Source organism: Sinocyclocheilus rhinocerous, unplaced genomic scaffold, assembly GCF_001515625.1.
Source record: "Sinocyclocheilus rhinocerous isolate Xijiao unplaced genomic scaffold, SAMN03320098_v1.1 scaffold1084, whole genome shotgun sequence".
Lineage (NCBI taxonomy): Eukaryota > Metazoa > Chordata > Actinopteri > Cypriniformes > Cyprinidae > Sinocyclocheilus > Sinocyclocheilus rhinocerous.
In genome coordinates, this window is record NW_015656001.1 from 153,246 (window position 1) to 167,036 (window position 13,791).

At 36.6% G+C, this 13,791-nt stretch overlaps 1 protein-coding gene across 3 annotated transcripts in view; it reads right to left on the reverse strand.

Moving 5' to 3' along the window:
* The window catches only part of LOC107719113 (dual specificity tyrosine-phosphorylation-regulated kinase 1B-like), a 50,938-nt gene that overhangs the window by 20,725 nt on the left and 16,422 nt on the right, over positions 1-13,791 (reverse strand). The window contains exon 1 of one of the 3 annotated variants that reach the window (XM_016526453.1): positions 3,358-3,756. The exons of 1 other annotated variant lie outside the window; for it this stretch is intronic. In XM_016526453.1, the coding sequence (XP_016381939.1) occupies positions 3,358-3,499 (142 nt within the window). In that variant the 5' untranslated portion in view covers positions 3,500-3,756. Of the gene's footprint in view, positions 1-3,357; positions 3,757-13,791 lie in introns of those variants that run through there. One more of the 3 variants, XM_016526454.1, reaches the window with a different exon arrangement.

A 13,791-nucleotide genomic window follows, 5' to 3' on the forward strand; every position in this document is an offset into this window, starting at 1 on the left:
GGGGGGGGATAGATGGTGGATGGATGGGGTAGGATTGCCGCTCTGGACCTGCAGGTACACTGTGTGTGCATCTGGTGAACAATAACATGTTTTTGTTCTGATTCAGGCCCACCGCTAATCCAGCAGGAGGCGGGGAGATGAAGAGCCAATGAGCATGAAGGGCATTTGTCACTTTTTCCTCTGAATATGTGAAACAACAGATTTTATCGGCACACAAAGATGAAAACTATAGGCAGATATTTTTCCACAATGGCTCGTGCACTAGTATAGATGGGTTTACTAAGACTAGAATAATAGGAGCATTGAAGATAATTATTTGTTATTAGTAACATTAGAACATTATTCATTCATTCATTCATTTGTGGTTATAATTTGGCCACAAAAAAGTAAGTTAAAGTAAGTTAAACTAAATAAATGGCTTTAAATACTCAGAGGATGTCTGGAAAAGTAACTTCACTGATCTGAATCAAGAGCTAAACATCTAAATGTTCAGCAAATTAATACATACTGTTAGAACCAAAAGAAATCAATTTATCATTTAACTTAAAAATACAGTTTCTTTATTGGCATCTTTGGTTCCATGAAGAAACTTTGAGATGCACAGAACCTTTCCATTCCATAAAAGGTTCTTTATAGTGGAAAAAGATCATTTAGATTTGTAATTTAATTCAAACTATGAAAAATTGTTCTTTTAAGGACTGTTCACAAAAAAAAAATATTCTGGTTCTTCTATGACATCGCCTTTTAGGGAAAAACCCCTTTAAGGAACCTTTATTTTTAAGAGTGTGAATATTATAACATCAGAAAAAAACTGCTATATCAATATGCTATATCATCAGCAACATCCTATATTCCGTGTTAAATTAAACTTTATATTTACCCAAAAGACAATAATTATTGATTTCATGTGGCAAAATTGTGCGTTTCACCTTTAGACTGAAAACCGGTGAGCAAACAAACATGAAAGGCAGAGTGAGGGAAAGGGGCAAAGGGCAAGGAGTGGACGCGTCGCGTTGTTTGTATGAACGCTGTGACTGTCGTTCTCTCTTTCAAAGTCCAAACTCCATGCACCTTGATTCGGGGCTGTGATTCTCTGCTGATATGATGTCTTCAGATGCCCTATCAGCTCTTTCCTTTGTCTCATATAGGTGGATCCACAGAACAGAATTATTCCTGCAGCTTTCCCTGAACCCAATGGGTTACTTGCAGTTATATCTATCTTTAAAAGAGTTACTCAGGCTTCTGAAAGGCAGTTATACACACAGTGCTTGACACGCCAGACTGGGGTGGGGGGACAGAAATAGCAACAGGAGAAAAGTCAGCTGGATACACAGATAAAAATAAAAATTTAAAGCAGAAAATGCAAAAACACTCTAAACATTCAAACGATTCTGTTACTGCTCATCCCAAAATCCTTTAACCATTGCATCAACAATAACACATATAAACAATCATCCAGTTAGAAGGAGGTTGAGGTTAAAGTTGAGACAGCAAAACGCCTGACAGTCTACGACTCTTCATATTTAGTCTCTATCAAGCCTACTGTGCAACAAGTGTATGAATTTTCATTGCAAACTTTGGACTTTTTGGACTCTTGTTTTGAGTCATTTAGTGCAAACCGGTTTATCACTATCATAACAAGACTCAAAAGCTGTCAAAGGACCAGTTTATGGATGGTTCATGACATCAACTTTGTGTCCAAAGTTCAAATGGACATTGGAGTTTGAAGCTAAATCCAGATTTGTGTGGTGTGGGGTTAGTACTTTGCAGCGTCTGTAGATTACTTGTTTGGAAACTTTCTTGTAATGGGCCAATTAAGCAATTATATCGTAACTGCATTAAGCAGCTTAATGCTTGACGGATAATCGAGTCCTTTAATTCCAATCCTGAACTGACAGAGAATGGGAGGGATGACAAATAATGAAGGTTGGGCTAAACAAGCCTATGTCTAACAAACCAACTGCAACTGTACATTGGTATATAACCAAACAATGAGCTGATGATCACTGCACTTTCCTCCAAAAATATTCAAAACCACTGTACCACTGCCATCTTGTTTCATCAACCAATTATCACTTACAGTGAGGTCTTTTATTTTCAATATGGTTTGCTTTCATGTGAGCAAAATAGTTTACTAGACGATAATTAAGCCTTTGTTCTACAAAATCATCAAATGCAACAATAGTCTTTGACATAATTAATGTTCTGAAATACTGAATCCATGTAAAGAACGAAACAAAAAAATTACAGGACAGCAAACTGATACCACCACCAGTGGAATAAAAGCAGAAATAAAAAATGATCTGCCATGACAACAGCCTTTTCTTGTGTCATAACAAGTCAGAGTCACACTTATCTTTATCATAAAGTCTTAAAATATGACTAACAAACCAAGAAAAGCTGTTTTGTGACGTACGTTGTGCACAATACAGTACATGCTGGTCTACAGAACAGCATTCTGCTGCAGCTCTAAGATTCCCAGCAACAGTGCAATCACTGTGAGCTCACACCTCACGTAGAGCTCCCATAGCACACAGCACAAATTACCGCGCAGAAGTGACGCAAAGATCAAGCAGCCTCTGAAACCGTTCGAGAATGCGCCTATTCCCATGATTGTTTGAACATGTTATGTTAAAACTGATGGGAAAAGGAGTGCAGTTCTGTAGGGGTATCTGAAGTGTGTGAAACATTTGACTATAGGCTAATTTATGTCCGGGCTAAAAGGGAAATGTCCCTGGGTGGGCTAATTTTCTACCTTGGATAATCCAACATTCATAAATAAACATAGCATTGTACTGATTTTTAGTAGTTGATCATATAAAATGATGTACATCGTGCCAAGGCTTAACTACTTTCACTGACAAAACATAGACAATTAAAAGCACTGATGACTTCCAATGTACCAGACAATGTTTTGACCAAACTGTATTTACATTCTCAAAACCCAACTAAAAGCTAATGTACTTCCTCAAATTCCAAAGCCCTGTCATCACCACAATTCGCTTGGTTTTCCCTCAACATTCCATGCAGTTTTTGGTGTTGTTGACTGGATTCGTGCTGTCAAGGACAAACTGTATTTAAGCTAGGATTTCTAATGTTTACCATTGGTGAAAGGTAAATATGAACTTCAACAGCAACTAATGTTTGACAAATAACTGGATGTGACTTCATTACCCAATAGACCTGACTTGAATGAACGCCTTTCCTTTTTACTTACTTCAACAGAACATGATTTCTATAGGATGAAATCATGTATGAGCGGACACAGATTTCCCAACATCCATGCATGTTCACTCTCTTGCGCAGCACATGAACTGGTGTAAATTTGTTATAGATGCAAAAAGAGGTTGTACTAACTTCTTGCAGGCTTCCGTAGTAGGTGTGACTGGGGTAAGAAGCGATTCTGATCTGTGCTGCCAATCCAGGATTCGGTCGGCATATTTGCGACCATTCTGTTAGAAGGCTGTGGCTTCTCCTCCACAGACGAAGTGATCACCATCTGAAATGCTTATGCGTTGGCCCGTGATATCCAAAGAATGACTCTAATCAAGTTTGTTGGGGATCCCAAAAAGTACTGAAAAAGTCGCTGACATCAAGTATAGAACAATCCTTCGCACATGCCTATAACGTCAGTAAATAATCCAGTAGGGTACATCCAATGGTAACTAAACACAAGTTTGAACCGTGAAGGCAAGTTATAAAGATTAGGATTTAAATTTAAGCACAAAAATATCTTTCAATTACTTGTGAAATCCTGAAGTGACAGACAGAAGAAACTGATGAATGAAAAAGGCACCATTAAGTTATTTCAAACACTTGTTTCAGTTCTGTCCTTGCTATTCCCTTTATTACTATAATATTCTAAGGCAATGGATTGGGTTTCAGGCAACAATGCTCACTTTTGGCATAAAAATATACATATTCAAACTATGCATGTCTTATATACTTTATAGAGCTATATATATATATATATATATATATATACTCTGCAACACACACATATAGATATATTTCTCTGCTTATACGGGGATGAGCTTATTTGGTTACTAAAGTTTGTTTTACTTGTACTCTATCTAGATTCATTGTCCCACAATACTGAGTGGATTCCATTGGACAAAATAGCAATAACTTTTGGAGAAACTGTTCACAATAGTGCGATACGACTGAGATTCTTGTTGAGACAGGACCCCCCACTTCAATTTTCCAAGCCAGATAATTCAGCAGCTGACAAGGAAACCAGAGCTAAACCTGGAAGTGTTGGTAGCCTTAAGGGTGGGGGTGGGGGTCTCAATTTTCAACACCATTTACCCCATTACTCTCGCTAAAAATAGCAGGCGTTTCTTAAATTCTGTCTAGGTATCCTACAGTAGCTTAAATTAGTCAAAGAAGGCAGGTGTGCTCGGCAACAATGGCTGTGCTGCCACTTTCTTCATTTAAAATCTGAATCCTGACGAGCGAAAAAATGCAGCTCCAGGTAAGAAAGGTATCAGTGACTTCCTTATGGGAAAAAAACGAGTTAACCTTCCTCCTTGAATGCAACTGGCAAAGTATGTAGGTGTGTACAGGCGACCTTATTCGCTGGCAAGTCAAAAAAAAAGGGGTGGAGGGAGCCAGGAGCTCAAGACACGGGTGACAACAATCTATAGCTTGTGATTAATGTTTTCGTGGGCTGCAGGATCAAAACAAACACGTGCATGCACAATCAACTACTACGAGTCAAAGTGCTGAAGTGCAAGTAACAGGCACAAAAAAAGCACAACTACTGGAGAGGGGAATAAAAACTTGCCGCTTTCACTATGATACTTTTTTCACAATACAATGAGGGTGAGAATAGAATTTAGTCTCAATTATAGAGCGCGAACGTCAAACGAATAGACTGCGCTTCCAATCGCACAACCTCTTCAGTTCTGTAAAGAGACGTTTTGGTGGCGTGAATGTGCTTGGCATTTAAAAAGAAAACGAAAAAGATATCCAGAAATAAGTCCAAACAATCCAAGCGTCCAGTTCTCGGGTCAAGCTGTGAGAATTCAGTCAAAAATTAGGATTATAATGGTCGCGCTGTTGTCCAACCGAGCGCTGTCAAATCGCCTCAAAGAACAACAGAGACCGTTTAGTTCGCGACTGACAATCGTCAACTTTCCGTCGACCATAAAAATATAACTCAAAGCGTCAGCAAGTGTCTTCGTGAAAAAACATCAGCTGGCAAACAATTTGACGTTACTTCCATCCTGAGCTGTCACCGCGATCGCAATTCCGTGCTGTTTAGTTGGGCTTCCGCGTACACTTTCACAGATTCATTTGCCGTCGTAACTCCCGCTTTTGGATATCGACCCTCAACCGTAACGCTCCTTTCGTTTTAAAGCTTCTCCACGATATTTTATTTTCCTCCGAAAAGTCGTTTTTTTCCAGTCAGTCTTAAGTCATACTCTCTGCTTGCCCGTTATTACTCCTCGTTGTCGAGCCTCTCTGGCCGGCACTGGATCCACACCCTGCAATGAGGATTGTTCCATCCACATTCAAGTGTAGGGGGGATAAAGAAGAGCCACTGTAGAGGAGCTCGGTTGACGCAGCTCCCCACGCTTCAATGTTTAAACACCAAAAGCGGAGGGCTGCCATGAGAACCATGAAACACGTTTCAAAAGGAGTGACGCATGACTATGTGCTTATTTACCCAGATTTCATCAGATCAAACAAGGCTGCACCACAAAACACATATTCACAAGCATTTAAAAGACCTAGCATCCCCCTTTTCAGTTTAGTAGCGCCACCAAGCCACTTCTCTCCATTTATAGTAACTCCGCAGATATAGATATTCACACACATATATATAGACCGCTGGAATCATTAGAGGCAAACCACTAAACACAATTACAACTCTCTTATTTGCCGCGAACAATTGTGCATCAAACAAAAACAGCTGTAACGTAGGCCTAACTTTTGTAACGCGTAACGCTCCAACCAAAGTTATTGGAGGTTGAGCCCTCACACGAAGGCCAAAGAAAAGAGGGTCAAGGTCTTAAAACTATGTCTAATCTTTCTACATATATCTATATATATAGGTTTTAGTAAACACAAAACATACTAAAAGCTGGCCAAAAGAAATAGCATAGTAACAGCAGCTTTATATCTATATATATCTATATATATATATGAAAAGTTCAGATGCAAAAGCCTCTAAGTGCCGTCTCAATTTTTTTTCTAAAATTAGTATTTTTCTGAGGCTCCTAGGGTTATGTTCATTTATTTTACTTTATTGGCAAAGAACCTATTCATTGCCACTGAAGTGAAATTACTGAACCTACACATAAGAGCCTGATAAAAATGCCCATTTTAGAAGAAAATTTCAAACGGCACTTAAAGGCTTTTGCATCTGAACTCTTCATATGTATGTATATATATATATATATATATATATCCTTTGTTTACTACAACATTAACGTAGCCTAGTTGAAAAAAAAAACTTATTGCGCCCATTAAATTCCTGACAAAGTAGTAGCTGACTCCTTGAGGGAGAGACAACAGTTCAGGTAGATTGATGTGGAGGGAGAGACAACAGCGAAAAGTTGAGAGAGAGAGAGAGCGAGAGAGAGAGAGAGCGCGCAAGAGAGAGAGGAACTGTCATCGCACAAGAAACAGAATGTATCTGAGAAGTATTGCATTAGGGCAAACCTTAAGTGATCATTAATCATTCATATTACCCGTTAACGTAGTTATTAAAATGAAAACGTGATAAGGCTTGAGATTTAACAAATAAGAAATGGCAAACAAAACGAGAGTATTTTAGCTTAAGCTACTTCAATACTTTCTCCATGTCATTTCTCATTGTATACAAGCTCTAATAACAATTTGAATAACTTCTGAATAGTCTTAAAATCCTTATACTAATAACGGGTTCGTTATTAAAAAAATAAAACTTTTTATGTAAAAAAATGGCCTCACATACAGTTAAGTTACAGTCTTTACAGTTTCAATTTGCCCGCATTTGTACTAAATTGGGACTTGTGAGGATATAAAAAAAATCATGCTTGATTAAACCATGTAAATACTATATTGAATGTTTGATTTTTTTTTGTAATTTGACCATACTGTGATTAGGAATCATGTTGTATGTATAAATGTATAAGTGTGTAATCTTTTTAGACATTAAATTATCATGTATTAAAATAAAAATTTTAGCTTAAATTGTAATACAGCCTAATAAATTGTAATATAGAATTAATAAATTGAGCAAATAAACTAATAAGACAACATATAAATAACGAATTTATATTCAGTAGCATTAAATGGAACAATTTCTGTGGAAATTTCTGTTCGTTATTAGCTTGCTAAATTCATACAAAACTGCAATACTTTTGAAAAAAAAAATTAAAATACGTTTTAGGATTTTATTATAGTTTGCTGTGAAATAGACTTCATTTAAAACTTCAACTTTCCTCTTTTCTCTCCCCCGCTACAGCAGTGCACACGCCTGTGACAGCTGCGGCAGCCCCTTATGTGTCACATTATTATTTTGGTTTGTAAAGCATAAAAGCACAGATAAACGTCTACGTGTATAAGTGAGCTGGTTCTTGAGAGGAAATGTGACTCGGTTCCAATAAATCACCTTTGCAAAGCTCCCAGACACCCGAGATTAAAAACGCAAGGCGAAGATTCCGGGACTCACGTGCCTTGCAGCAAAATTCCACCCGGCAACTACACATTGTACCATGGTAACAGCCCTGCCATTGGTCCCGGGTGCGTTTTGAAATGACCAATGGGAGGGCCGGCAGCGGGTGATGCGTGTTGCTAGGTAAACATGATGCAGTGGGAAGATACGGTAGTCGAACTTCACTGAAGAAGCTAGCAAGCGCAAAAGGAACGGCGGGGTAACACAGCAGCGAATTACAATTACACTGCGGGGAGGTTGCCGGGGTTGTGTTTCAGCTCTGCTCACGCCAGAGATGTTTTTTTCCCCCTCCATTTTAGAGTGCATTACAGAGTTAGATTTGTCTGTTTGGACACATGCAAGTTAAATAAGGCAACAAAAAATGGTCTTTCCACTAGGAGCAGAAGATGAGGACGGCATGCTGACCAAAACAAATCATATACTCTTCAGTGCTTTATTTTCAACCTCCTTATTGACAGGCAGAACGGCCAGATATACATCACAGCACTCCCAGCAAACACTTCCCATTGACAACTGGCTTGTCCACCAACAGTGAGATATTTACAACTAAGTAAAGCTGACCTCCTAGTCCCTAAATATTTAAAATAGCCACCTAAAGTGTGTGCTTTCTTTGGACCACGTCGATTCTGTATATCCAAGAGCAGTATAACAAAACATGCCAATTATGGAACGAACACTTAAACAGGTCGGGAACAGAACATCTAGCTAGGATCACAAAGTGCCCTCTGACATTCAAATGGCAAAGAAGTGACCATTAACAAGAAATAAACATTTAATTCAGGATCCTTATGTTAACAGTAAACCAAGTTTTAGTGCTTTTACTTTCATTTTTTAGTTGTCAGCTAGACCACTCTGTTGTCCTCAATAATTAGATATCCTACAAGTGGTTTAGTGATGCCACTCTATAGCAGGGTATGAAAGCACATGCGCAGAATACAAAGCTGTAAAAAAAACTTGTTTCCAAACAGAACAGTTGTTCTCATTACACTTAAGTTACCTGCGACAAAAATGGCCCAATGTTGCTAGTGCCATGGATGTTCTGCCAAGAAACCTAAGATGGGGTAGGGTCAAGTTTACCATTACAGAAGTTTGAAGTTTCATCCATAAATAGGCTGTATGAGGTGCCATGCTTGAAGTTATGGATACAAACGCTAAAGATGTCCAACACTTAGGACATGGTACCATAAACCGCTAGAGTAAATCACAGCAAGTGCTTTAAGAATTAAAATACTTCGGTAACTACAAAAACAATATCTTCAATTTCTTTTTATTTTACAGACATTAACAAAAACAGAGCATCATGTATGATGACACAATTTTGGGTAATACATTACACAGCTCTCAGAAATACTTAATTCTGATTGGCCAACTGCAGAATTTAACAGTCAAATATTTCCAACCACAGCATCACTGTATACATGATTGGTTGTCCAAGAAAGCCATTTCCTACAAAGTTGTAATGTACTGACTCTGCACTCTTCACAAATAAGATAAAATAATTTAAACTCAAATTAATATTTTCCGTTAATGCATTTATTTGTTGAGTACACTGTAAAAAGCAATTTTTTGAAGTTTTAAATAAAACAGATTACTGGAATATGTTTTACATGAAAACATTTTAGTTTTTCTACTTAAAAATTTCAAGTTTAATTCAATGTGTCATTTGGCATTTCTTTGTAATTCATTTTAAAATTTACTAGCAATTTCTGAGTGACAATTTCACCAACTTTTTCCAAATTTTCAATGTAACTATGTAATAAGTGAGAATGTAAATGCCAGCCAGTCATTATTGCAAGCAAAAAAATAAAATAAAATAAAAAATTGTATTACTTGAGTTGAAAAAGTTTTGCAACTTCAGTATAATATTCTAATACAATTAATGTATGAATAACGGGGAAAAGCTTATTCTTTTATTCTGTTTGTCTGATGAAGAGCCACATGGCTCGAAAGTCACCTGTGGTGAGAACATGAAACATTTTCACATTTTTGGAGCTGTGGTGTACCAACATTTCTTTTTTCTTATTGTTTACAACAGTTGAGCACCCTCATTGAGGTAGTTTTTGCCTGTTAGATGTGCTAATTTTTCAGATTTTGTTTTTGTGGAAAAAAGTTTATTTCAATGGATTTACAGACATAATAATAAAGTGATTACTACAGGCACATCACGCTAAATTAAATATGTTCTGTAATAATACACCCATGTACATGATGATCAGGAAGAGACAAAGCTTGACAGTATCTGTCCACACGTGTCAGTGCACTTACGCCTGACCCTTTGGTGGAGCGAGACGCAGGAGAATCCCAACTGTTAATCCCTGATGAGCCTCCCCCCCACCCTGCCCTCCCTTCTGCAGCACGACCTTTCACCTGAAAACCACACATCTAACACTTACACAGACAGTCAATCAGAGAAACAGTGAGGGCGCTGTTATCCAGGCCACACCAGTGTCACCTCTTTTTGATGCAATTAATCTACAATTATTTATCTGGGGTGATTTTTTTCTACAATGGTTAATGCATGCATTAGGGTTTCTAGATATAATGGCATGGGCAACAACAGAGGGATTAGGGCTTATTTTCTCTCTTAAGAGGTCAGGGAGAGTTTATAAGAGAGATCCGGTTGCTCATGGGCCATTCCTACAGGTGCCACTGGAAGCCTTTGGGTGACATAACAATAAGCAGCAAGATATAAATATTACATAATTTTACACACAGAAATAAAATATAAAACAAACCAAAAAGTTACATAAACTATACTAAAAAAAAAACAAACAACTTATAACACTATATAATTGGTGATATTAATGCTTTACCTGGGATTAACAGAAAAAAAGCATGCATAGAGCTCTGATAATTGAGAAGGTACTGGTGGTCCCTCCTCTACTGCCTCTAGTGGCCAAGCCAAATCACTGCAGGAATGGAGAAAAAGCTCTGGCAGTGGGAGAGAAAAAGCCTTTTTAGATCAGCACTTGGTGAATCTAGTGAATCAAGGACAGGTTGTTTCTAACCCAAAAAAAAAGTAAATTAAAAAAAAATATATATATAATGTTGCATGTTTTCAGTGCAGCATTGTTACATCTGATTTTTTACAACTAGCTATAACAGCCTCAATACATACATAACTTAAATTTTTTTGGATTTCCAAGTCTTTAAAGAAAGAACAGATAGAATGAGCACTAAAAAGTGGGTCTTAATGTATAATATATTATTGCAACACAATAGTAAAATTAAAACTGAAATAGAAATATATTAAAGCTAAATAGAAATATTAAAATAATAATATAGAAATGACAAAAGCACCTAACAGAATTAATAAAATAAATTAAAACTGAAAAACATTTTTTTATCTAAATATTGCTAAATACTATAATAGTATACAAATAATATCAAATAATACAAAGTTTAAGATGGAGAATGCAAGACAAACTTTGGATCACCTGAAAACAAATGTAGACCGAACTATTATTTACAAATAGACTTAAAATCTCTTTATAAAAAGTTATGGCAGTAATCTAGAATGCGAACTGGTAGTATTTTGTCTGCCACTTTTTTTCAAGACTATGTATCAAGTAGGGCTGCACGATTATGACAAAAATCATAATTGTCGATTATTCCCTTGAAATTGTAATTGCGATTATTAATTACGATTATCACAATTTACATTGAATGATGTTTATACCATTTTTTGATGCAACTGCATGCCGTATTTTTATATGAAAATAAACAAGCTGAAAACACTCTAACTGAAAAACCTTTAGTGCTTTTCTACTGTATAGTATTAAGCCTCAAATGTCAAATATACATCGGATTGGTTTCTTCTTTAAATTATAAAAAAAGTAAAAATATGAATGGTACTATAATGTTATACTAAAACTAAAACAATGGAAAAACCCTTAAGATAACATGTAGAAAGAAAAAAACATATCTTAAGCACGCAGAATAACATAAGTGGACTTTTAACGATTAATTGCCGCTTTGAACAATTACGTAATTGTGGCATCCATAATTGTAATCGCGATTAGAAATTCGATTAATTGTGTAAATTAAATACCAGCTTTGCACTTTACATAGACACAGGAGTTGTTGAACGTGATCAAATGGCAGGACCGGAATAAACTAAGGCCACTGGACTTGCCAAAGGACAAACCATTAAAACAAATCAATGTAAAACACATGTCAAATATATCTTCCCATTACAAGGCATGAGTGCTAGACAATCTATTTGAGAGGAAATGATGCCCAACGTGAACATTTCCGAAAAACCTATAAAAGTTCAACTGCTTTGTCTTTTACCTCTGTTTAGATGTCAGCAGCCAAATCTTTGGGAGTTTTGACAAATTTATTCAATGTAATTTGCAAAGCAAATCAAACCGCTAGAGTTACAAAAGAAGTGATTGATGTGTCTAACTGACATGTTTCAGGGTGGCATCCATATATGTTATATCCTTTGATCAGCCAACCCTCTACGGACACCTTGGCAATTGAATCGCCATTGGCTAGTAAATTTTTTTGTTTACTCGCCAGACTGAAATACTATACTATATTAATATTAGACATCATTTAGTTGCCCAGAGTGAAGATTTAGTCGCATATGCGAGTGCTTTACTCGCAATGTAGAGGGTTGTCAGCTAAACAATAACAGATGTCAGGGTCAACATCAACCTCCTTAACATAAAGACATCACTGTTCATTTAGCCAGGTATGTAATTGATGAAAAGGCTTACACTTAACAGCTTCAACTATTATTGCTCACATCACTGTAAAGTCTAGGGTGATTTCTGGGACTTCTTACTCTTCCAAGTTCTCTTGCCCAATTGAGTCAATACTTTTTCAGTCACACTAGTTAAAAGGACAATGTTGGCTATTTAATATTGTTTCATAGATGTAGCTGCTAAGCAGAAGGACAGTGCATGGTAAAATAAGGAGCAGTCCATGCAAGCTGCAGGTATCATTTCATTTTAAAGGAATAGTTCACTCAAAAATGAAAATTTGCTTAAAATGTATTCATCCTTAGGCCATCCAAGATGTAGATTCGTTTATTTCTGTATTGGAACAGATCTGGAGAAATTCAGCATTACATCACTTGCTCACCAATGGATCCTCTGCAGTGAATGGGTGCCGTCAGAATAGGAGTCCAAACAGATGTTAAAAACATCACAATAATCCACACGACTCCACTCCATCAGTTAACGTCTTATGAAGTGAAAAGCTGTGTGTTTGTGTAAGTAACAAATCCATCATTAAGGCATTTTAATGTTAAATGTGACTTTTGACCAAAATATGAGTCCATAATCCATAATAATGCTTCCTTTCAATTTTACATAAAAAGTCCATCCCCTGTTGTTCTCTCAATCCAAATTCACCTATATAATTGTTTAGAACTGTTTTGGACTGTTTTTGCTTGTAAATGGTGCTTGATCTGTGCATATTTCTCTCCTGAGATAGACTAGACAACTTTTGCACCAGAGAATGCAATATTATGGGTTATTACAAACACGGCTTTTCACTTCAGAAGATATTAACTGATGGACTGGAGTCACTTGTGGATTACTGTGATGTTTTTATCAGATGTTTGGACTCTCATTTTGACGGCACCCATTCAATGCAGAGGATCCATTGGTGAGCAAGTGATGCAATGTTAAACTTCTCCAAATCTTTTCTGATTAAGTGTGCTTTCACACCTGTAGATCGATTGCTTTGTTCCGAAACAGGGATTAAAATTATTACAATGTTGCTTTTTATTCTTGGTGCGGTTCGCTTTCACACGGCAACGTTTCTAAACAGACTAGGGCTGCCACTAACGCCTATTTTTATTTCGATTAATCTGTCGACTAATTTATCAATTAATCTAAACGATTAATTTCCCACAAAAAATCAACAATTTTAAAGAACATTTTATTAAACTTGCAACTTTGCCATTCAGTAGTGTACCATAAAAAAGTATAAATGTAAACAAGCCATTGACGAAATGTAAAACTAAAAGAGTAAAAATGTAAACAAACCTAATAAAAATGAAATAAAAAGAAAATAATTACAAAAGTCTGAGAAAGTCAGCATGTTCTTAATGTCAATATATCCACATGTTCTGGGCATTACAGCTGTGAGTGCAACTACAAAGGGAAAAA